This window comes from Thermobia domestica, chromosome 14, assembly GCF_964235325.1.
Source record: "Thermobia domestica chromosome 14, izTheDome1.hap1.1, whole genome shotgun sequence".
Lineage (NCBI taxonomy): Eukaryota > Metazoa > Arthropoda > Insecta > Zygentoma > Lepismatidae > Thermobia > Thermobia domestica.
The window spans coordinates 144,056,095-144,078,921 of NC_137467.1; the positions used below are offsets into that span (position 1 = coordinate 144,056,095).

At 35.1% G+C, this 22,827-nt stretch overlaps 2 protein-coding genes across 3 annotated transcripts in view; both read right to left on the minus strand.

Moving 5' to 3' along the window:
• The window catches only part of LOC145670379 (N(4)-(Beta-N-acetylglucosaminyl)-L-asparaginase-like), a 65,907-nt gene extending 57,467 nt beyond the window's left edge, over positions 1–8,440 (minus strand). The window contains exon 1 of the mRNA XM_081738989.1: positions 6,493–8,440. The gene's annotated coding sequence lies outside the window, so the exon portion shown is untranslated. The remainder of the gene's footprint in view (positions 1–6,492) is intronic.
• Positions 8,441–13,789: 5,349 nt separating this feature from the next.
• The window catches only part of LOC145670377 (N(4)-(Beta-N-acetylglucosaminyl)-L-asparaginase-like), a 48,425-nt gene continuing 39,387 nt past the window's right edge, over positions 13,790–22,827 (minus strand). For both annotated transcript variants that reach the window (XM_081738986.1, XM_081738987.1), the window contains exon 6: positions 13,790–14,084. In XM_081738986.1, the coding sequence (XP_081595112.1) occupies positions 13,850–14,084 (235 nt within the window). In that variant the 3' untranslated portion in view covers positions 13,790–13,849. The remainder of the gene's footprint in view (positions 14,085–22,827) is intronic.

Consider the following 22,827-nt stretch of genomic DNA (forward strand, 5'->3'; position numbering starts at 1 on the left):
AAGAATTGACAGCATTGCTCGAGCAGGATTCGTGTCAAACGCAGGAACAACTTGCAGCAGCATTAGGCGTTGATCAAACAACAGTCTCCAAACGCTTGAAAGCCATGGGAATGATTCAAAAGATGTCACATTGGGTTCCACATGAATTGAAAGACAAGAGACGTTGAAAGACGAAAAACCATTTGCGAATTGCTGCTTCAACGACAGAGCAGAAAGGGGTTTCTGCATCGAATTATTACGGGTGATGAGAAGTGGATCCATTACGAGAACCCTAAACGAAAAAAGGCCTGGGTGAAACCAGGTGAACCAGGTCCATCACAACCAAAACGAGATATTCACTGTGCAAAGGTTATGCTGTGCATATGGTGGGATATGAAAGGTGTGGTGTACTATGAGCTGCTGCAACCGGGTGAAACTATGAATGGAGAACGTTATCGACGACAATTAATGCGTTTGAAGCAAGCTCTGGCCATAACACGACCAGAATGGGAGAACAGACATGATAAACTTATTGTTCAACATGATAACGCTCGCCCACATGTCGCAAAACCGGTCAAAACCTATTTAGAAAATGTCGGATGGGAAGTTTTACCCCACCCGCCGTATTCACCAGACGTTGCTCCTTCGGACTACTACTTGTTCGATTGCATGAACAACGATTTGATTGGACAGCGGTTTACTTCTTCAGAAGATATCGAAACATGGGTCTCTGACTGGATCGCTTCCAAGGATGAGGACTTCTTTCGCCACGGAATCCGTACATTGCCTGACAGATGGGCGAAAGTGGTGGCTAGTGATGGACAATATTTTTCTTAAGGTATTTATGTATTTTATGTTTGTACTACAGCTTCAATGTGTGCGTACCAACCGCACGAATTAATTTCTAGACCAAATACAAATAGGTATAAACAACATAAAGTAACATTCACTCTGTTAAAAATGATGTACAGCAAGTTACTCAAAAGGTACTTAAGGTTAATTATTTGCAGAAAGAGTTGCAAGTTAAACAAGCAAATCTAGAGGCGCGAGTAGAAAAATGCCCATCTAAAGTAGTTAATATATATATATATATATATATATATATATAAAGAAAAAAAGAGTTAAGCATTTGGAAAAAAGGAAAATGTTTCCTTTAAAAAGTTAAATAACTTAAAACAACAAGTGCAAGCGTTACAAAAAAAAAACGCAGAGACTGGTCGCAAGTCTGCGGACACTGTCAGGGTAAGAGTTGAACCTGAGCCTTCAGTAAAGAAAACGTTTTCAAATGTTTTTGTATTTAGTAAGGATAACGAGTGCTCTCATCCATACTCACACGATAAGTGTATCCCTAATGAGTCGAGTGATTACTCAAACAGGCAAAAGAGAAATCCTGTGAAAATTTTCGACATTGATAAGGGCCAATCGGTCTCAATGACAGTTAATGTTACTTCTGCTCCGATGCAGACACTTCCTGTGTGAAGTAATTCTTTCAAGCGAAATGAGTGGAATATTTCCACTATTCCTTATGACTTATCAGTTGCTCCTACTGTGACAAGTGGACAAACGTATTAGCCTACGTATACTAATTCAGGTATTCCCTCAACTTTCGAAACCACTTTAAAACATCCTGTCCTGTCTTACATGAATCCCATTAACAACAAATTTCCTAATTCTTCTGGTAATAGGTGGATTCCGTTTAGCCGGAATACTGCGTTGTTCAATCATGTTCCTGTGACTTCATCAGCTATGTATCAGAATCAGGGATACTTTCCTCAAGGGGCGAACAAATTAAATTCGTATTTTCCTGGTAGAAAATCATTTTTTTTTTCACTTTCAAATCCTGGATGTAAAATTACTCCCCAAAATATTAAAGGCTTACCCACCTTTAATTGTGTAGCCCAAATAGGTACTGCTCAAGGTTTTCTAAATAAACTTAACAATTGTTTTAACATAATGCAAATATCAAATATAAATAAGTTAATGACAGTTAAGCATTTATTAACTCACTCAACCCGTGCGTGGTTTATTTCCGTCTCAAATAATATATATTGCTACAAAAACTTTGTTCAATTATTCAAAAAAACATTATTATTCCCTTCATTCTAAAAGAATTCAGAAACATAACTTACAAAACTAAAAATATAATCGCAAAAAACTTCCTTCATTATTAAGATTTGTATCACAACTAATTAAAAATTATTTTAATATTGTAAAGTATCCACACAAATCAAAACTTATAAATTTAATTCTAGATTCAATGCCTAATAAAAAAAACTTCTTTTATTAAATCCTCCAAAAAATCTTACTAACCATTTAAATAAGGTCTCTGCACTTTCTAAATATATATCTTCCTCTTCAACAAAAAATATTTTAATGCTCGTCAAAAACAAAAACGTCCTTACGCTCGTCAAGCAAAACTTATTAAAAAAACCAAGCGTACAAGTAAAAAGTAATTGTCAAACAAATCTTTCCGGTAACGCAAATCAGTCTAACGCTTATAATAATCGTTTTCCACAAAATAATCAAAATTATAATTCTAATAATCGTCATTAAAATAACCAAAACAAAAATTATTCTCGTAAACATTTTCCAAAACAACGAGGTAGAGGCAACCAAAATAACGTTTATTCTCGGGAGCGCTCCCATCAAAACAATAATAATACTAATCAAAATAAACAAAATAAAGGCAATACAAATAAGGATGCAAAAATCAAATAATCATTCACCACCTCAATCTAAATTGTAATGGCCAAGTCTCATCACTTATCGTCAGTTTTTCGAAAAAAAAAAACTGCAAAATATTTTAATTGTTATTTAAATCCTTTTCTTATTGTTCGTCTCCTAAACAATGGTGCTGTTCTACACAATTAAAAAAGGAAACAAACAATTTCCAAACCAAAAATTTTCAATTATTCTAAAAAAAAAAAAAAAGCTTTTAATACATTATCCTCAATCATAAATTGCTTATCCTTTATTCGTTAACATATATGTTTTCTCATTAATTCTTTTATGTCATCTAATTCTTATTATCGTTCTCTAAATAAATTAGCAAGGGCTAATTTATTTATTGTCGTGGAGGGAGAATTGAGACGAGCTCAGTTGCTCCTAAAATTGTTTAGCTCTTCTCAATAAACTTTCACTATTCAGTTGTTTTTCTCAATAACTCTTTTTGTATATTTGCCATTTTGTCTAAAATTCTAGTAGTGTATGAGATTTTGTATAAGTATGTTTTTGCGTTTCGTTATCACAAAAGAATTATTATTCTTTCTTTTATGTAAAGGTCGTATGGTTAATTTGAAATAGTCTATGAGAGCGTAGTAAATAAATGAACAGGGTACAGGGAATACTATACTTCCGGTAAAAGAAAGTTCTAGAACTTTCTAATGTTCATACTTCCTAATCGTTTATGTTTTTTCTATTAAAATTTCTTTTATTAATATCATTTAGTTATTAAAATTATTGCTATGATACACACTAATTACCTAATTCATATATATGTCAATATCTTAATAAAACAATATAAACGTTCTAGTAACTAAGAAAAAAATAGTTATCGTTCCAAAAGGAAAGGAGACAGCGCACGAAGAACAGAAAAAAAAAAAAAACGCCAAACAAAAAATAAAAATACAACAAGGCTAATGTAACAGTTTTTCAGCCTAAGTTTTGTTGTTGTTTTAATGTCAATTAAAAGCTAAAACAAAATATTAAAAAACTATCCTTATAAAAATCATATAAACAATAACCCAAAGCAAATTTTCTCAATATTAAAATATCAAATAATTACTTAAATATTAATCATCTATCATAAAATAAAATCGTAGCCTTAATTTTAAATTTTATTCCATGCTATAAATGTACAACTAAAAACAAAATACAAAAAAAAAAGGCCTATCTTCAATTACATAATAAACTTCTTGCTCAATAATAATTAAATCAAAAATTTTCTATAGCTCAAATTAAAAAAAAATGTAGCGCATACATTACAATATAAATTTTACAAAATAAAACTTCCTTTGTCATAATATTATACAAACCTAATAATTAATTAATATAACAGTAAGCATGTATTTATTATATTTTAACGTTCGCCTTATACAAGGGCAATATAAGAAATTAACCATATGTACTCAATAAAGCTTCGCGTCTCCGCACAAATATAGCAGCGGTTTGCTCGCTGGCTCTTCTTCGCTCTTCGTCACTCCAACGCTAATATAATATTCATATGTCTTGTCTTGTATGACAATTAAATAGGTTAACGTATTATATTTTCCAAGTGTCTTTTACTACATTATAATATTTCTATTTCAAAATAATTATCCTCACGTTTGTCGTTACCACTAATACATATATTTACATATCTAAAATAAAAATTTATATTATATCACGATTACTTCTGTCTTATCGTCCCCTCCAATTTAATCATATACAACGGCATCAAAAATAATTGTGTCTAATATCCATGTAAAAATCTTGGTCACATAAATACAGGCACAGCTATACATATAAAAAATAAATTACATATATTTCAATGTCCCTTTTCTCAAGTTATCCATATATATATAGCGTTCTTTCTTGCGTTAAAGTAACTGTATACCACTTCCCCCATCGCCAGGTCAGTATTAGCAATCTCACTGTTCATAATAATCTATAATATACTTCTTGTTGTGGCACTATAAAATGTATCAAGGGTAAAAATTAAAATAAAAATGCTTATGTATAAAACCACCTATCATAGGTTGTTTAAATATGCTGGTCTAACTTAACGACTATGATGTAAAATTATTATAGTTAAAGTTTCCGTAGCGTTGTTATATAAGTAATGTATAAATAAAAATATATATGTATTAAGTAAATTAAAGATAAAAATGTTAAAAATTAAAATATCAAAAAAATCCTTCCTATTATAATTCAACCAATATTTCAAATAATCCTAGTCTGTAAACTAACCCCTCCATTGTTGCACATGCCACTGTCAAAGTATTATAAAATTCTATAACTTAACTAAATGCGATTTGTATATCTTCCATTACGGTTATCAAATAAAACCTAAAATGTATAAATGAATAATCCTAAAAAAATAAATAAATAAAATAAAATAAAAATAACAAACAAATTATCAGTAATTTCATCAGTGTCAGTGCAAATCTTACCATTCATAGTGTTCATTTACTTAATTTCTCTATAGTAACGTATGCCTAAAATCTAACTGGTTATATTTTAAAAGTGTTATAATATATTCAGCTGTGTAAAATAAATAAATAAATAAATAAATAAATAAATAAACTAAATCTAACTACGTTTAAAAACAATAATATACACATGATGCAAACCTTTTTAAATTACATACTACATCTCATATACAACAAACAGTAATAATTTTCAGTTTTTTTAAAAAAACTAATTCCATAAATTTAAAATAAATTCAATATTATCATTTATAAACAATTTGTCTCAGTCAACCATTCAACCTAAATAAAATTATACTTAAAAATAATTTTATACATATATATATATATATATATATATATATATATATATATATATATATATATATATATATATATATATATATATATATATATATACACATTTAAAAATTTTATATCAATAAATTCTTATAAACAATATTTACTCTATTTTAAAGTCATACTATCTCTCTCTATATATATTATTAAATTAAATAATATGTATTTAATATTGCCAATCAAATATTTAATTAACAGCCAGTTGTTCAATGATGTTAACAGAAACTTAAAAATATACATCGTTGTACATTTTTTTCTTTTTCTTTAACTGTTTTTGTTTGTTCAGTTGGTATTTCCGTTGCGCACTAGTCTAACAATCAACTGGTTCAATCAATCAAATATTAATTTAAAAAATTCCTTCTCACTAATAAAAAATCCGCTTCGTTTTCGTTTTCTATTATTTTTTTAAATTTATTATTTAAAGCTATTAATCGGATCATCAAACTCACCCTTGGTAAACCAAGGTCTAATCTTTACTGCACTAAAAACTAAAACTTTAAGCCAGTCAATAGAAAATAATAACTATTATTAAACAAAAGTATTGCTTTGTCAAAAGTAAATGTTCAACTCCGGCCACGCTAAGTCATAATTAGCATACGGCTGCTGACTTATAAAAGTCGGGGTCGTTACAAAATAATGTTTTCTTTTAGGTAAGAGCCCGAATATGTTTTCCACAAAGAACCGAACACTATCAGTCGAAGGAATCTGACAGACTCGTATCCAATACGTAAGCTAGACCCAGCCATTATCCGTTTGTATTAATAAGGTATCCCGAGTCTTACTCAGGCCTAGGAATGAGTGTTAAATAATAACTGTGCTAAGAAAGACAAACAAAACAATTGTAAATATTAATTATACAAGAAAAAGATAATAAAAAGTTTGTGTCGAAAATATAGTGACCCGCTTTGAAAAATGAATAATCCCATTTCATAGTACGTAGTTTAGCCAATGAAGATGGAACATATGATAAAAATTATTATTAGTGTACCTTGTAGTTAGTGTACCTTCTGTATTCTTCTCGTTTATATTAATCAGGCTAATAATTTCGACACTTTTAAAGACTTCTGCTGCTTTTATCTAAGCACAAGTCTCCTGGAAATCAAAGATAAAATTGTTTATTTAGATTCCAGTTCTTGAATTATTCTCTCACATCTTCAATTCAAACACACCTTTTTAACACTGCAAAAATATTCAAGCACAAAATTATCACTGAATTAAACACTGGTATATAAGCTGATCAAGTCAACAAAATTATAGAACCTGTATAAATTGCTTGTAACAAATTACATGTATTCAAAATCGTGTCATTATATTGATTCAGGATTGCCAAACATTATATTGGTTCATTTTCTGTGAGTATTTTCTGTGTAAAATTACAACCATCAGCTTTGTGAACGCAAAACAAACAAACAAACAAAATCATACTAGCTTCGGGTATTGTAGTTGCAAAAATTTTCATACAGCAAATGTACTAATATAGTGTTTGGCAATAAAATGAATAGCGTGACGGAAGTTTGAATTCACGCAGTTCGTTACAAGAAAAATACATTTTATTTCGTTGACTTGTTCAGCTTATATAGACCAATGTTTATTTCAACGATAGTATAGTGCTTGGATATTTTTAACAATAAGTTTAAATTAATAATGTTAGGAAAGTGTTTTAATTCATGATGTCGAAGAAAAAAATCAAGAACTGGGATATAGATGGATAACTTGATCTTTGATATCCAGTGTGCTTCGATAAAGACAACAAAGGTTTTAGAGTTGTCCAAATTACCAGTTTGATTAATATAAACAAACATAACACGCAATGAATGTTAACGTTATTCCTTTTATCATACATAAGTGCGTATTATACAAAATGAAAACTAACTTTTTAAAATAGAACATATTTATTCTTAGCACGAAAAAAATTATGAAATACTAACATATTATAGAACTTGCGAGCAATTGAATTTGATACTCTATATATCATGAAAATGAATAAATGAATAATAAGGATAAATGTTATGAAATTCAACATTTTTCAAAAAGAATTGAATATTGTTAAAAGTTTATATCTCAGTAAATTACCTACACATGTATCACATCTAATTATGTACGAAACATCACATTCACATAAGGAACATGAATGCCGTTTGCACGAATTTGGTTATCTCAAGCCTTCTCAAAAATATAAATATGCAGTTTGTAATGCTGCTTAGCCTTATTACGTACGTCACAAACTCTTGTCTTTGTTTACTAGAATAGTATTGAAATAATAATTAAAACTAATCTGAACAATGTTCAAGTGTTTTAGCCTTTATTTCAAGCGCTTTCCGTGCGCACTGTTCGTCGGGGCTTAGGCTTAAGACTTTCTTCCAAGCAGGTCTTCACATAGTTTTTGTTAATAATAGTGGTGTGCATATAATTTGATTAGTGCACTAAAATATAAATCAAACCTGTTTCTTGTATTTTTTGGAATGTTTTCCTGTAATCTTTCACATTGCATATAATTTTGTTTTCCAACACGTTCTAAATTGAAACTTGTATATACAATATTGCCAAATTAAACACTGCTGCCAGTTAATGTTTAAATTTAATCTTTAATTTTTGTATGGCCTAAAGAATGTATAATAAAATATTTAGTCTTAAATTTTGTTTTTACTAATGTAGTTGGTAATAATCATATTTCAGTCCTTCTGAAGGTTTCTTGTTCATTACAAAAAATGTATATACGCAAACACATACCATTGTTGTTAAAAAAAAAAAAAATGAGAACCTACATTGAAGAAAGATTTAAACCTAAGTACCGACGAAGAGTGCCCGCAGGAAGTACTTGAAATATAGGCTACGATCCACATGAAAGGAATATTATTAAGGTTAAATTTAATTATTGTTATTATTATGTGTTTCATACGCTTAATAACCAAGTATTAATATAGTTATTATTTAACGTGCCAAGCATAAAAAAAAAGAAAAGTAAGCAGTGTTGCAAATTGTGTATTTACTTTCATATCTTTGGAACAACTTCAGATATCGAATTCACGAAATTGGTAATTTCCTGAGATTCATGCTTATATTTAAACCTGAATATCTGTAATTCATTAACCAGTTACTCAGAATATCCAACACCACGATACTTAACAATGTGCATTTTCTCATCCTAGTTTCCGTTCTTATTCTATATAGAAGTATGTTTGTAATGCTGTAGTGGTCTGAGCTTGCAACACTGACTAGTAAGTGTGGTCTTGAAGGTTTTTGTTTTCAATAGAATACTGGGAAACGTATATCCAAAGATGACATAATACACCAGCCTATGGATCTTGTTGAATGTAAAAAATGGTATGCGTACGTTTCAAGAGAATCGAGGAAAAGGACTTTTTTTTTTTTTTTTTTCGTTTTTGTAAACTTAAAAATTCACACTGTACGATAACCACAAAGCAAAGCTTGTTTCTATAAGAAGCGAATAAGATAAATGGAACATCCTGTATAGTAATAGTGATCATCTTATATATGAAAGCAATATTTATTTGTAAGCTTAGCTCTAAATTAGAATGGTTATTTCATAATTAAATAGATAACTTACCCTCACTTTCTACAAGAAAAATGCACTTTTCTAAATAAAGTAATAAGTAACTATAGTGACACAAAATTCCAACATTACATTCTCTCTATCTCCACCATTTTCACTTAAACTTTTGGAGATGCAGACTGCTTCCCGTTATTCCAATGATTGCGTATAGCGCATGGATCATTCGTAAGCAATGTAAATGTAATTGTTACTTATTCCTGTTCTGCATTGATCTCAAAAGTTGTTTACCACTCGCGTAACTAATAACTAATAAATGGGGTCAATGTCCAGAGAAGAAAGTTAAACAGAATTTGCATTTAAATGCAAATGAATGATCGTGAAATTTATAGCGTTACACAAACATTCCCACAAAAATAAAAGCTTGTGTATATGACTCTTACACAATTGTTAATGAGTCGTCATGGCGCAAATAGTATCGTATTCACCTTGCCCTCATGTGATCCGCTATTTCGCAAGTTATTAGTGAATCATATCAAATAGCTATATGCTTGAATTGCTACTTTAAATTGCAAATAGAGCTTATTGACGTAATAGGATGCATATTACGAAATTGCATCCTATTACGTAATAATTGAATAATATCACGTAATAACTGAAAAATAAAATATACCCTCTGAAGCACTCAAATTGGAAGTCAAATTGACCCTACGTTTGAATAGCTCCTTGTCATATTATTCGTGATTTTTTTTTTAATACGCACCTCATAGAACTGTATTTTGAACCTTTTCTTCCATTGTAGAGATAATTCTAATGTCTGTGAATCATCGCTATGAAACCCTTGTCGAAAAGTATTTCTTCTTGGTAACACGAATATGTATTAACTTTATTGGGTTGTTGACGTGTTTTTGAGAGAATGTTGAAGACGAAGAAGTGGTTCTCGCCAGGGATTTTCATAGCAACGATTCAAGGAACGTCAGAATTGCTTCTACAGTGGAAGAAAATATTCAGAATATGAGGTGCGTAATTTTTAAAAACGTTTACACTTGAAAAACATCACAAGGTCATTGAAACGTACCGCCAATTTTTGTCACGATTTGGGTGCTTCAGTGACTATATGACAAATAGAGCATTTTGTTTTCCCTCGCATTTCCTTGATCTTGGTAAGTTTAATTTAATATTATTAATGTTATTTAATATATAACAACTACAATCATTGGGTGTCACTTCCTCAGGAAGTTTCATGCTATTTGATTTAACACAGGCTCTCCTCTCATTGATGTTAAATTTAAGTTCAACATGGTTTCATCAAATGACGATCATGATGTGTCTGATTTCGGGAAGTGTAGATATTAACATGTAATAATCAATGAATTTTATAATTCGTCATTATCCTTTCCATCAGAGAAGTCATATCTGAACTCATCATTCAGATCTGACTCACAGTGTACTCTTCCACAGTAATCCTTATAAATGGCATATCCTCAACCTCTTCTGTGCTGGTAGTTTTCTCATCCGGGCCCCACCAACGATTGCGCATTATAGCATAAAGTCAACGAAATCTGGTGCTAGTTATACAATATTTACTAGTTCTATAAATGTTTCTTACTACTAGTAAAATATTTGAAATTATAAACAATAGAATAATAGCAAAAATCCTTTGTAAATACTAGTATTGTTACCTCTAATTTGAGATAATTTTATGGTACATACAATTGAAAAGATTTTTGTTTTTAACAGTTCTACACAAGTAAGACTCTGTATAATAGTTCCCTGGCCATCATGTATTAATGACGGTTGTCCAAAAATCTCAAACTATTCTTGATACGCGAGTGACTCACTGAGTGGTTTGTTCATTAGCAGCTCATTGTCCTCCATAGCAATTATATTAGAAGTTCTGGGGAATCATCACTACGAAGTGTTTTTCCAGATCAAAGGTTTTCCTGGTAACTTTTGATCCATTGTATGACTGTAATAGTGTGGTGGTGATGCTGATAATAATAGTAAATTGAATTATTTATGTATGGCATAACGTGCTGCATTATGCCTTTAGGTTAAAGGATACAAATATTACATTCTAGTGATCATATACTAATGGAATAGCGTGGAGGAAAGAAACAGGGTAGACAAAAAATTATATAAAAAAAAATTATCCACATAGTGTATCAACCAGTACGTCCACATAGTGTAAGTCCAGTTGGTTGGTAGATTGGAGTTCACTATACCTTTCAACATCAAGACTATGTAAGACATGGACCCACGATTTGACGTGGTCTCTGAATCATAAAATCCCCATACCGGGAATCCAACGTGGGTCTTCCGCCCCGAAGGCGCCTAACTATATAGCCACGAGGGAGCTATACATAAGTCCAGGATTCGAGTTGAGTTGATTTTAACGTCCCTTTTCAGCAGCGAGGCTATATGAGACGGGAGCTACTGATTAATGTGGAATCCGAACCACGTGAGTCCAGGATTCGAACCTAAACCATAGAGATGAATGCTTCAATAGTAACACTTCAATCATCTGTGACATTGCTACAGTGTTCAAGATTTTAAAACCCGAAAAATAAAAATAATAAAAAAGCCCTGTTGTAATTTTTACAATGATCACAAAAAAAAGGGGGTGTGAGGCTGATTCATTTTCTGCACTTTTCACAATTTTAAACTGGGCTCTCTGGGTCTAGGGAATAATATCCATGTAAAATATGCGACTAGGAAAAAGAAGTTCTTACAGACCCTCTTAGGGTTGCCAGATCTCTGATAGCTGCCCGAAGCATCCAAGTTTGAAATATATTCTATATCCTACGGGCCAACGAACTAAATCTACGGACTTAGTTAATTCTATGCCATTTGTACCTCATAGTATATGTTGTACTTAGTAGCTTTAGTTGTTTACAAGGATTGTTTTTATTGTAACAAAAGGCTACGTTTAAGTTATTTTTCATTGTTGTGTATAAAGCAGCACCAACACTTTTTATTTAATGGTTTGACGGAGGTAAAGATGAAACTTTAAATAAAACACGTAAAATTAGTTTAAATGGAAATAAACTGTACAGTGTGTAAACGTGATACGAAGGATAATTATAATTATTGATAATTATGGAGTATGTTTATTGGGAAAGCAGATGTACCCGACTTCTTCAAAATAATGTAGTACGTTCTTGATACACCAGTCAGTAATGCACATCAGAAACAAGTGTTTAGTGTATTTTAATAATCATATGTTAGAAACAGAAAATGAAATTTTTACGTTGAATGAAATGAAAATTAAAATGGAAATGAAAGTTTTACGTCCCACGATTATGCCGCCTAGGCTTAAGGAGACGGTGATGATGAGAAATAGATGAAGTGGTGGAATAAAGGAAGTGGGAGGAAACGGGAGAATCCCGAGGAAACCCAGGCATACGGTGTTTGTCCAGCACAAAGTTCATTTGGCGCAAGCTGGTATCGAACCAAAGACTCCCTGCACCAGAGGTGAACGCTCTACTACTGAGTCACCGGTCCATATTAGAAACAGTATTAACATAACTTACGATAACCGAAATTTGTGTTTAGATGAAGTTGAAAATGACCTGTAAATTTTTCCACAAAATGTCACTTTTTGAGAAATACCAAAAAAAAAAAAAAAAAAAATTATGAATAATAAGGTATACGACTATAATCGCCAATGTTTTGTGTGCGACTACAATCGCACCAATTTTCATTTAGTTTGGTACGGTATACGTGTGGTTAGTAGTAGTCATTATAGTAAGCGTTAGAAATAACATTGGTAATAACAAGTAAAAAAAATATTGTACCCCAATTACACAAATCTCGCTTGTGTACGAACTTGCCCTCACTTCAATCTGGCAACACTAGACCTCCTCCCAGTTCCCCTTCAATTAAATATTCTACTGAATTCTCAACAGATTTTGACCTAAAGTTTTTAACTCAAGAAATTCTTCAATCCCGACAGAGTCTCTACCTACCAGGAAAAGTCAGGAAATTTCAAAAGCTAAAAAGTTATCTTTTCTTTACCCGACTATTTGGTAGGGGATATTTAATAAAATAAATTAGTTTGCTTTGCACAACTTCTCTACTTACACACTAGATACAGGACTGTAACTTGTGGGCGACGGGGAAAAGGGGTAACTTCCTCTTACTTAAGTTTTACAAAAATCTTAAATGAAACGGAAATAATCCGGGACTATTTCGGTAAAATATCTACTATTAGGGCCTAAGGCTTAATTAAGTTGGTCAAATATAGTTCCCGTCGATTTAATTTGTAAAGCATGGTATGGGCCCACTATATCATTTCCAAAACAATTGGAAATAACTTACGGTGCCGTTGCTTCGCATCATCTGAACAAAATGTTTCCTTAAGAAAAGAAAATGTAATCTGGAGCCTCATTCCATAGCAGTTTGCGTCAAACAACGATAAATTTCGATTGCAGTTTGCGATAGTTGGCGCTGAAGCTATAAGTACTCACTAGGTTATTTGTATTACGTTGGGATGAACAGATTTTGTGAAAACCGTTACGGAATGAGGGCCTGGGCCTCACTTCAGTGAAACGCCAACTGAGGCCCCTAGAATAAATTTCTTTACATTATATATAGACCTGGAAACTTGAAAATCGTGGCCTGAAAAACCTGGGAAAGTTAAGGAATTCGTGCTCGCCAAATAAGTGGGAATCGTACCCTGACTTTAATACGCCTGTTTTCCTCTCTTTCCATATGCACTACGCATTATGAATGACAGGTGAAATATAATGTTTGAAAGAAGCAAATTCAAATATGAAAACTTACACTGCTATATTTATTGCTTTATTTGTTAAAAAAATAGAAATTAAATTCATTAAAGTATCGATATGCAAGGAACAGATTTCACTGTTACACTTCCCAACGCTTCATTGCACACTGAGTACTTGAACTCATCTATTCCATGACATGCTGCTCCATAAAGTCCATCTTTGGATGCTACTACAATGGCTCCTGTGTAATTCGGATAATATTTCGCTATTCGTTTCATAGCATATTCTCCAGCAGCAGTTGGATTCGCTCCCCTCCTCATCTCTTCTACAGCCAATAAGCTGAAAAATAATTATCATTATATCATAATTACTCGTAATTAACCTATAAATATAAAAGAGTAAATCCAATGACCCACTCATTTATTCACTCATCAACATTTGTCAGAAACTATTAGAGGGAGAATCTTGAAATTTTGTATAAATATTCTCCTTGCAGCCTAGGCTGTAGATAAGACATAGTTTTGGAAAATGCGATCCTTAAAAGGAGAAAGAGAAGGGGTTGAAAGTTTCTTTTTGCCGTTCTCCAGATCTCCGAACCTATTAAACGTAGAATCTGCAATTCTGTATAAATATTGACCTATTGAATAAATATTCCCCACTTACCCTAGGCTGACGATAAGATGAAGTTTTACGAAATGTGACTTCTAAAGAAGGAAACGGGAGTGAGCGCTTAAGTAATTCCAGTGAAACCGAATTTGCATCAACAAATATACGTATATGACAATAAATCTTAACACGTTCAGCCCGACGTGCGCCACCGCGGGCTGAACGTATTAAGAACTTAACCTCTACGCGATTCCTGAATAAAGGTGTGTACTTTTAAGGATTACATTAGTCGAACGATTTTTCGATGACCTATGATTCTTGTATGTGCCATAACTTGGTGGTTGGTACGAAAATTCATGTTTGGAAACATGAGGGGATTCCATATGATTAATGTTGCTAACTTTCGCATAAAGATGTTAAAAGTTCTAAATACAATAATTTCGGTCAGGATGAGATATGCCTATCACTGAGACAGGTGAGAAGTCTATTAGGGAATCCATTTGGGAAAACGTATGAGATGAGATGCAGATTTGAAGTAGACATGTTACATTAATATGCTTGGTACAGAATACTGTCCACTGGTGAACTTTCGTTTCTACTACTATGAACCTTCAGGATTACTAATCTGTAACATGGTCCATACTGAAATTCTAACATTGAATTCCTTAACTTTTCCGTGATCAAGTAAGTAGATTCTTCTTGACCTGTGATATCGCAAACACTATTACTTACGAGTAGGCTAGAAAATTCGATTCTTTTTTAAATCGGCCTACACCATTCCTATAGCCGTCCAACGCTCTCCTTTTCCATCTTTTAAAATTGAAATATAAGCTTACTTTACTATTGTAAGTACTTATTATGGGTAAAACTTGTTGTATTTGGAAAAAAATGAAATAAAATCTTGTGAGTCTTACGTCCCACGACTTAAAGGAGACGATGATAATGAGAAATGAATGAAATGGTGGAATGAAGAGAGTGGGAGAAAACGGTAGAAACCCGCGAAAATCCACGCACATGGTGTTTGTCCACCACAACGCCCACTTGGAGCGAGCTGGGATCAAACCAGGGACTCCACGCACAGGGGTGAACACACTACCTCTGAGCTACCACGGCCCATTTCTGTATTTGGAATACAGAGAAACACTAGTATCAAGCAATAATCATAGACTAACGATATTTTCAATATCTCAGCATCATGTAGACACTTATAAACAGCTAAAGAAACATAAATTGGCCTATCTCTTTGATTATTTACAACCAAGAAACTTATTTTTTTTTTATTCTGTAGCATCTTTTATTTATTTATTTATTTAATTATTTAATTTGTTATTCTAACACCTTTCAACGCTCCTCAACCTCCTTTATTACTAAAGATAATTTTTTTCCGTCTTTTCTTTCTAAATCTGTCTTGAGTCTTTGAGGTGTTCTTCATATCTTGTATGGGCAGCTCCAAGTTTTTAATATCAGTTGAATACCGGTAATAGCAATTTTCTAAATACTTTCGTGCAATCTGATTGAAATATTTTTCATTATACAAGCTTTGCTTTTGACAAACTTAAATCTGATTTAAACTACTTGCTGAGAAAAATAGCACGTCATTGAAAATAATAATAATAATAATGTGTAAGTTTCCCCAACTATTCAGTTTGGCTTCATCAGACAAAATTATAGTGATTTTTTATTATGAACTAATTTGAAGAACATTCATTTTATTTTGTGCAATGGATTTAAAGAAGTGCATTTAGTTTCATTTCTGCATTTTCTTTCTTTTTACATTACAATAGATCCTTTGTTCACGTTTGAACCTCATCCGTGAGAAATATTCTGATAACGTATTCTCACATACCTTTCTTATACGTCATGATAATGCTCCAGCCAATAAGAGTACATGTGCTGACGAAATGAATAAAATTTCGTAAGGTATGAGGGGTTTAACACTTCATTTTACGCCTGGGTTCTAGACCCATAAGCAGGGCTTCGTCAGGGAAGCGGGAAGAAAATGAAACCAGTCTACAAGATGGCGAAGTAATGACTAGACCTGCCGTGATAACTGTTCAATTCTTGTTATCAATTTTTTTTTTCATTTCTTTTAAAAACAAACCTTTATGTAAGTATGTAGAATGCTAAGAATAAGAATAATACATATATAGGAAATTAGACCATGTGTGTATTTGATTCAGGATTTTTCCTCTACACATGTTACGTGCATAGTTCGTTGTAGTATGTTTTATTTATAATTGCTTAATCCATAACTTCTAATAGAGATTGTTTGTGGTGAGGTTGGAACAAAACTTTGTTCAAACGAAGTTTTGTTGCAATCGCATTACAATTTGCAGGAAAACAGCATTTGTGTACAGGTAGCCTTGTATGCATTCAGGTTGACATTAACGAAGCTGTCAATGCAGGGTGCTGAACGGATTGCAAGTTCGACTCCCGAGTTTGGTTATCATGTTGGTTTATTTTGTCATCCGCAGTAATCATTATAAAATATAGCGATTTCCCTGACCTTCCTGGTCAGTGCAATTTTCCTGTATAAAGTTCATTAATTACAAAAACCAGGTATATCAATATTGTCAATACTAGTGGACTTTCTTAAAGATTGGGAGTAGTGTTTACAAGTTTAAATATGAAAAATTTACTCACTGTGTTATATCACAGATAAATTTAATTTACAAATTTAAGACGTAACATCAATAAATATAACTTTTCACTATTTACTAATTTCTAGAAATGCGGGATAAAACTGTAGACTAAGAACACTAAGGAATGTGATGCAGATAAGCAGTTGTGTTTTTTCTACTACAATTAACCCTAACGAAGACTTCAGCACATATGTCTGTATAACCGCTACCAGGTTATAGAAGTATCTTTTGTGGACGCTCTGTATATTTCGTAAAGACAGTGATTATTTTTTTGATTTATACTTTATTCTGCGACGCAAATAAGTTCTTTCTTCGGTGGGAATTGCTTCCTTCCCACGCAACTGGACAAAGAAGTCTCTCATTGCTTTTTCATATATATATATATCTAAAACATTGCTTATTGGTGAGAACATTTCAGTGAGCTACGAACCTTTTCAGTGTTTCTCCCTGACTTATTATTATGCACAGTATATATTCTACAGTTATTTGGAACTGAATGATTTGGAAGTGCTTTCTTTGATCATTTATGGAGATACTAGCTGACCAGATTTTCGAGCACCAGAGTGGCACCAACTACATCGCTTTTTTAGTTCCTTATCTGTACTTTCACACGCCCGAGTTATCGCAATGTCTCGTACATCGTGGCCAGTTGACTAAAATTAACATAAATTATTTTCCGTATTCTGTTTGTATGTGCATACAGGTGAGTTAACTGAGTGATTTTTAGAATGAACTGCCAACACTCTTCAGTCGACCATTGCAGCTCGTGTCTTAAACTTTTGAGCTCGGGGAGTTTGACTCCGGAATTGTGTGCAGCCACCACGCACGTTGCGTCGGGGATTAAGTCTGACTTTGTGTTAAGGGGCACAAGCTATTAGCCGGTGAAGGACGTTTTCTTACGGCTAGCCCCAGGTTCATAAACCTTGTGCGTCAAAAAAAAGTTTTAAACGCGCTCTCCAACATCAGCATTCGACTTTGGAAACTGTGATATTTTACTGAAGACTCATCTTTACGCTTCAGGATTGTTTGGCGCAGCAACTGGATTTCTATCTGGGATTATCCAGGCAACTTTTCCCCCAGTGCTAATCCCCAAGTGCGTCAATGGCGTGAGAGAAACATTTACAGTGAAATCTGAATTATGATCTTCTATATAAAAGTGATAAAGAGGGCTACATTGCATTAAAAGGGCAAAGTGTGATTTTAGTAATGCAGATTATTATACATATTCAGTGTTAAGTGTTGTGTTCATTCCTCTTCGTCATTTTTTATATATATTAGTGTTCTAATAAATAAGTATAGTGTTATTTAATCCAGTGTGTTTTCGTTGTGTGTGTGAATGATGTTTGTGTGTGTTATGGTCTGGATGACCGTCTGATCGTCTGTGAGGTTTTCGAGACGAGACATCCGAACCCCTCGGCGCCTAATGCTCACCTCATCATTGAGACCGACGAGCGATTTGGAAACGATTTGTAACCCCTTCTTGGAGAGGTCCTTCATCGTCCTATCCAGGTAAGTTCAGGTCTCAGGAGAATACTTCTGGCAGGACCAGGGAGGACAGAACCACCAACAGCGGCCCGAACACTGAGTGGTTACATCTGTCGTTGCTTACTGGAGCACTCACTATAAAATAGGGATATCCATTTGCTGTCCACTGCTCGTTGTAAATAGAATATAAACAACTTACTGTTCAATTTTTTTGTTTTACTCGCCAGTGATTCCTGGCCTTGATTGTCACTTCATCATGTCTTGTAAGAAAATAAAGAATGTAAAATTACTCTGAATCGTGAAGCTACAGCTTAATGTGAGGTCCGAATCATAGTACGGGCCCTTCCCGGTAGTCTACTGGCTAGTGCTTGTGCCTTTGGTGTATGTAGTCCAGGGTTCGATTCCTGTTTGTAGAGCATAAAAAAATTAATTTCATATTTATTCACTTTCATTACTCTTCCGTCTCCTTTAGCCTAAAGGACATAACCGCTGGACGTTAAACTATATATATATATATAGTTAAGTAAACTATATATATTCCGAACCGTATGTACTTCCAGCGCCATTCATAATACAGCCTCCTATATCAAAGGACAGAACAAATGACCCATTAGTTATGATGGAGTTCCTTTATGATTCATGTCAAAATGAGGATATTTTTTCCTTAGCTTTCCGCTATCTTTTCATTTGACTTTTCTACGACTTTTACATTTTGTCTTCAGCCTCTCCCTGAACAAAATGAAACTCTAGACATTCTCTGGCATTTTTGATTTTTGAATAATTCGATATTAATCTCTCCCTTTGTTAAGTGCAAATAGAGTGAGCGAAAACTTGAATCAAAACCATTAAATGAATTTGTATATTTTTACACTGCCAATCTATGCTATTCCCAAGTAATGAAAGTCTTATATAGAATAGTTATATCCTTTCTTAACATTCTATTCAAACCGGAAGTAGTAGAAATCAATCATTGCCGGTTTCAATACTTGTGTCTATACAATGAGAACATTGTAATGCTAGTGGTCTACTATTCTACGTTTAATTGCATGCATTGAGAGCATGCCCGTGACCGTTCGGTCTCTTTAAAAGACGAGTATCGCCTACAATGCACCCCGCCCGTAGTTGCTCCTGTTTGGACCTTAATTCTCGTGCACAAGTTGCACCTCCAAGATTTGTCCCCTAATCCTGACTCGCCTAAGCGATGTAACCCCCATTCTCTGAGAGAGTGAGATACGCCCACTGCGCGGACAGATCGAAGTCCTGAGTGCCTACCAGTTAACCTACTGGTGGAGGCGGTCCTGTTAGCGAGTCAGGCCCTACCATGCTCTGCAGGCATGGTGCCCGAGCGTTTCAAGGCAAGCTCACCTCCCGCACATGCTCACCGTTACCCAGGTTCTTGGCATTAGCTCTCATATGCTACCGAATCCCACTGTATGACCACAGCCCGGCAAAGTCCAACGCAATCCGGGAACCTCAGGTAATGCCCGAGGGAGCTAGCGTCCCGGCCCTGCCTACCTTTATCGTTCAACTGGCAACCGCCTTCGCGTGGAGGTACCACACATACGTCGAGATGCTTCCGCATATCATCCCGGATCCAATGGTACATGTTAAGTCACCATTTGAGTTTGGTGCCGGGCCATATTACAGAGTTTCCTTCCTTCCGCAGAATCAGAGCCGTTACCCAGATTCCTGGGATTGGCCCCTCCCCCACTTCCGTTGTTCCCCCGCAGGCAGAAATCCGACACTCCCCTCCCGGTAGGATAGTCCAAGCAATACGGGACTACCTCTCTGTAGCGTGTTTAGGTACCACGAACACGTTGAGATACTAAATATCTCCTCCCAGACCCAACAGCACGTGTAAGTCGCCATTTGGAAGAAGGGCTGTAGTCACTTTAGCCACAGTAAGAACATTGTGAGCTAGTGGTCTACTATGCCACGCTTAATTGCATGCATGGAGAGCATGCCCGCGACCGTTCGGTCTATTTAATGGACGGGTTCCGCAAGAATGTAATGCACCCCGCCCGTAATTGCACAATATACGCTATTATTGCTCGACACCTAAGTGTGTCACCCCCATTCTCTGAGGGAGTGGGATACGCCCACTGCGCGGCCAGACCAAGTCCTGAGTGCCTACCTGTAGACCTACTGGTTGAGGCAGACTGCTAGCGAGTCAGTCCTACCATGCTCTGCAGGCATGGCGCCCGAGCGTTATAAGGCAAGCTCACCTCCCGCCCGTGTTCACCGTTACCCAGATTCCTGGGATTGGCTCCCACAAGCTACCGAATCCCACGGTATGACCACAGCCCGGCAGAGTCCAACCCAATCCGGGGCGGCAACGCCCGAGGGGGCTTGTTCAATCCCGGCCCTGCCTACCGCTATCGTTCTACTGGCAATCGCCTTTTCGTGTAGAGGTACCACACACACGTCGAGATACTCCCGTATCTCATCCCGGACCCAATGGTACGTGTTGAAAAATGAAATGAAATCTTTAAGTTTTACGTCCCACGGTTATGCCGGTTAGGCTAAAGGAGACGGTGATCATGAGAAATGAATGAAATGGTGGAATGAAGAAAGTGGGAGGAAACGGGAGAACCCCGAGAAAACCCACGCACACGGTGTTTGTCCACCACAAAGTTCACTTGGCGGGAGCAGGGTTTGAACCCAGGACCCCAAGTACCAGAGGTGAACGCTCTACCACTGAGCCACCGCGGCCCCCATGGTACGTGTTGAGTCACCATTTGGGTTTGGTGCCGGCCCATGTCCCACGGAACTTCCTCCCTTTAGCAGGATCAGAACCGTTACCCAGATTCCTGGGATTGGCCCCTCCCCCACCTCCGGTTAATCCTCCCGCAGGCTGGAATCCGACACTCCCCCCCCCCCCCGGTAGGGTCGTCCAAGCAATACGGAACTTCCTCTAGTTACGGTAGAGGTACACCGTACATTACCAGAGCCAATGACTGATATAGACCGTTTGCTCAAGGCAGACATTGTCATTTGGGAGCCGTGTCTCCCCTGGTAGGCCCGCCCAAACAATACGGGGCTACCTATCTTTAACGTGTTTAGGTACCACGTACACGTAGTAGCAAAGCTACCTGTCCGAATCCCAATGGTAAGTGTAAGCCACCATTAGAAGGGACATCCACACCCTTCCTTCGGTAGGGTCGTCCAAACAATACGGGACTACCTCTTCTTACGAGAGAGGTGAACCGTACATTACCAGACCCAATGGCTGATGTAGACTGTCTACCTTTAAAGACAATGGCCATTTGGGAGCGGCGGCTCCCCTGGTAGGGTCGTGGCTCCTGCACCCAGTTCACACTACTGGGACGAAGGAGGGACCCACTTCCTCAGCGCTCCTGAGGTACGAGTATGCGTTAGGATACCAAGTATCCCATTCCGGACCCAAGAGAACGCATTACACTCTCTTTGAGGGCAGTACCTACATCATCCACAGTAAGAACAGTAAGAGATAGTGAGAAATAGTTTTATGATAAGCAATCAGAGTCTAAAGAACCTTTACCTAAGACCTGCAGTTTCAACATTGAACTCCATAATGGAAAAATGGTAATATATAATAAGAAGCAATTTTGTGTTATCAATTCAGTATCGCAACATTAGGTTCCACCTCTGATTCTATTCTTGTATTGCAATCAAAAGTAGCAAATATCAGCTACTTCCGGCTTCAAAATTGATCTTCCTGGAGCAAAAACAGAAAGATATAGTAAGAAATTGTTTTTTGATGTGCATTCTGCATTTCAAGAATAAGCTCCATCTCGACTTTCATTCAAACCGAATCTAGTAGAAATCTAGGATTTTCAGTTTCAACACTGATCACCATGGTGAAATAATTGTAGTAGATAGCGATTTTTTAAAATATGAAATCAGTACCAGAACAACAGATTCCTTCTCCGATTTTATTCCCATATTGCAACCAGAAATGGTAGAAATTACTACTACTTCCGATTCCAATATTGATTCCAATACAGCGTAGAAGAAATAAAAAGCGACAAACGATTCTTTAACGATATGGATTTAAAAACTCAAGAATATATTTTATCTCAGCTATTATTAGTCTATTGAAACCGGAAGTAGTAAAACTAGTAGAACTTCTGATTTCACTATGGATTCATATAGAATGACAGTTCTAGAAAATTGTTTTTGGTATGGATTCAGGATCCGAAGAACAGGTTCCATCTCCCTCTAATGTAACCGGAAGTTACGGATCTACAACTTCCGGTTTCGTATTGAATTCGCATAGTTTGGAAGTCTAAGATAGTGTCAAATTGTGAAACAAACCCTCACTTGTTCTATATGTCGTTCAATATATAAGATTCCCTAAACTGAAAAAA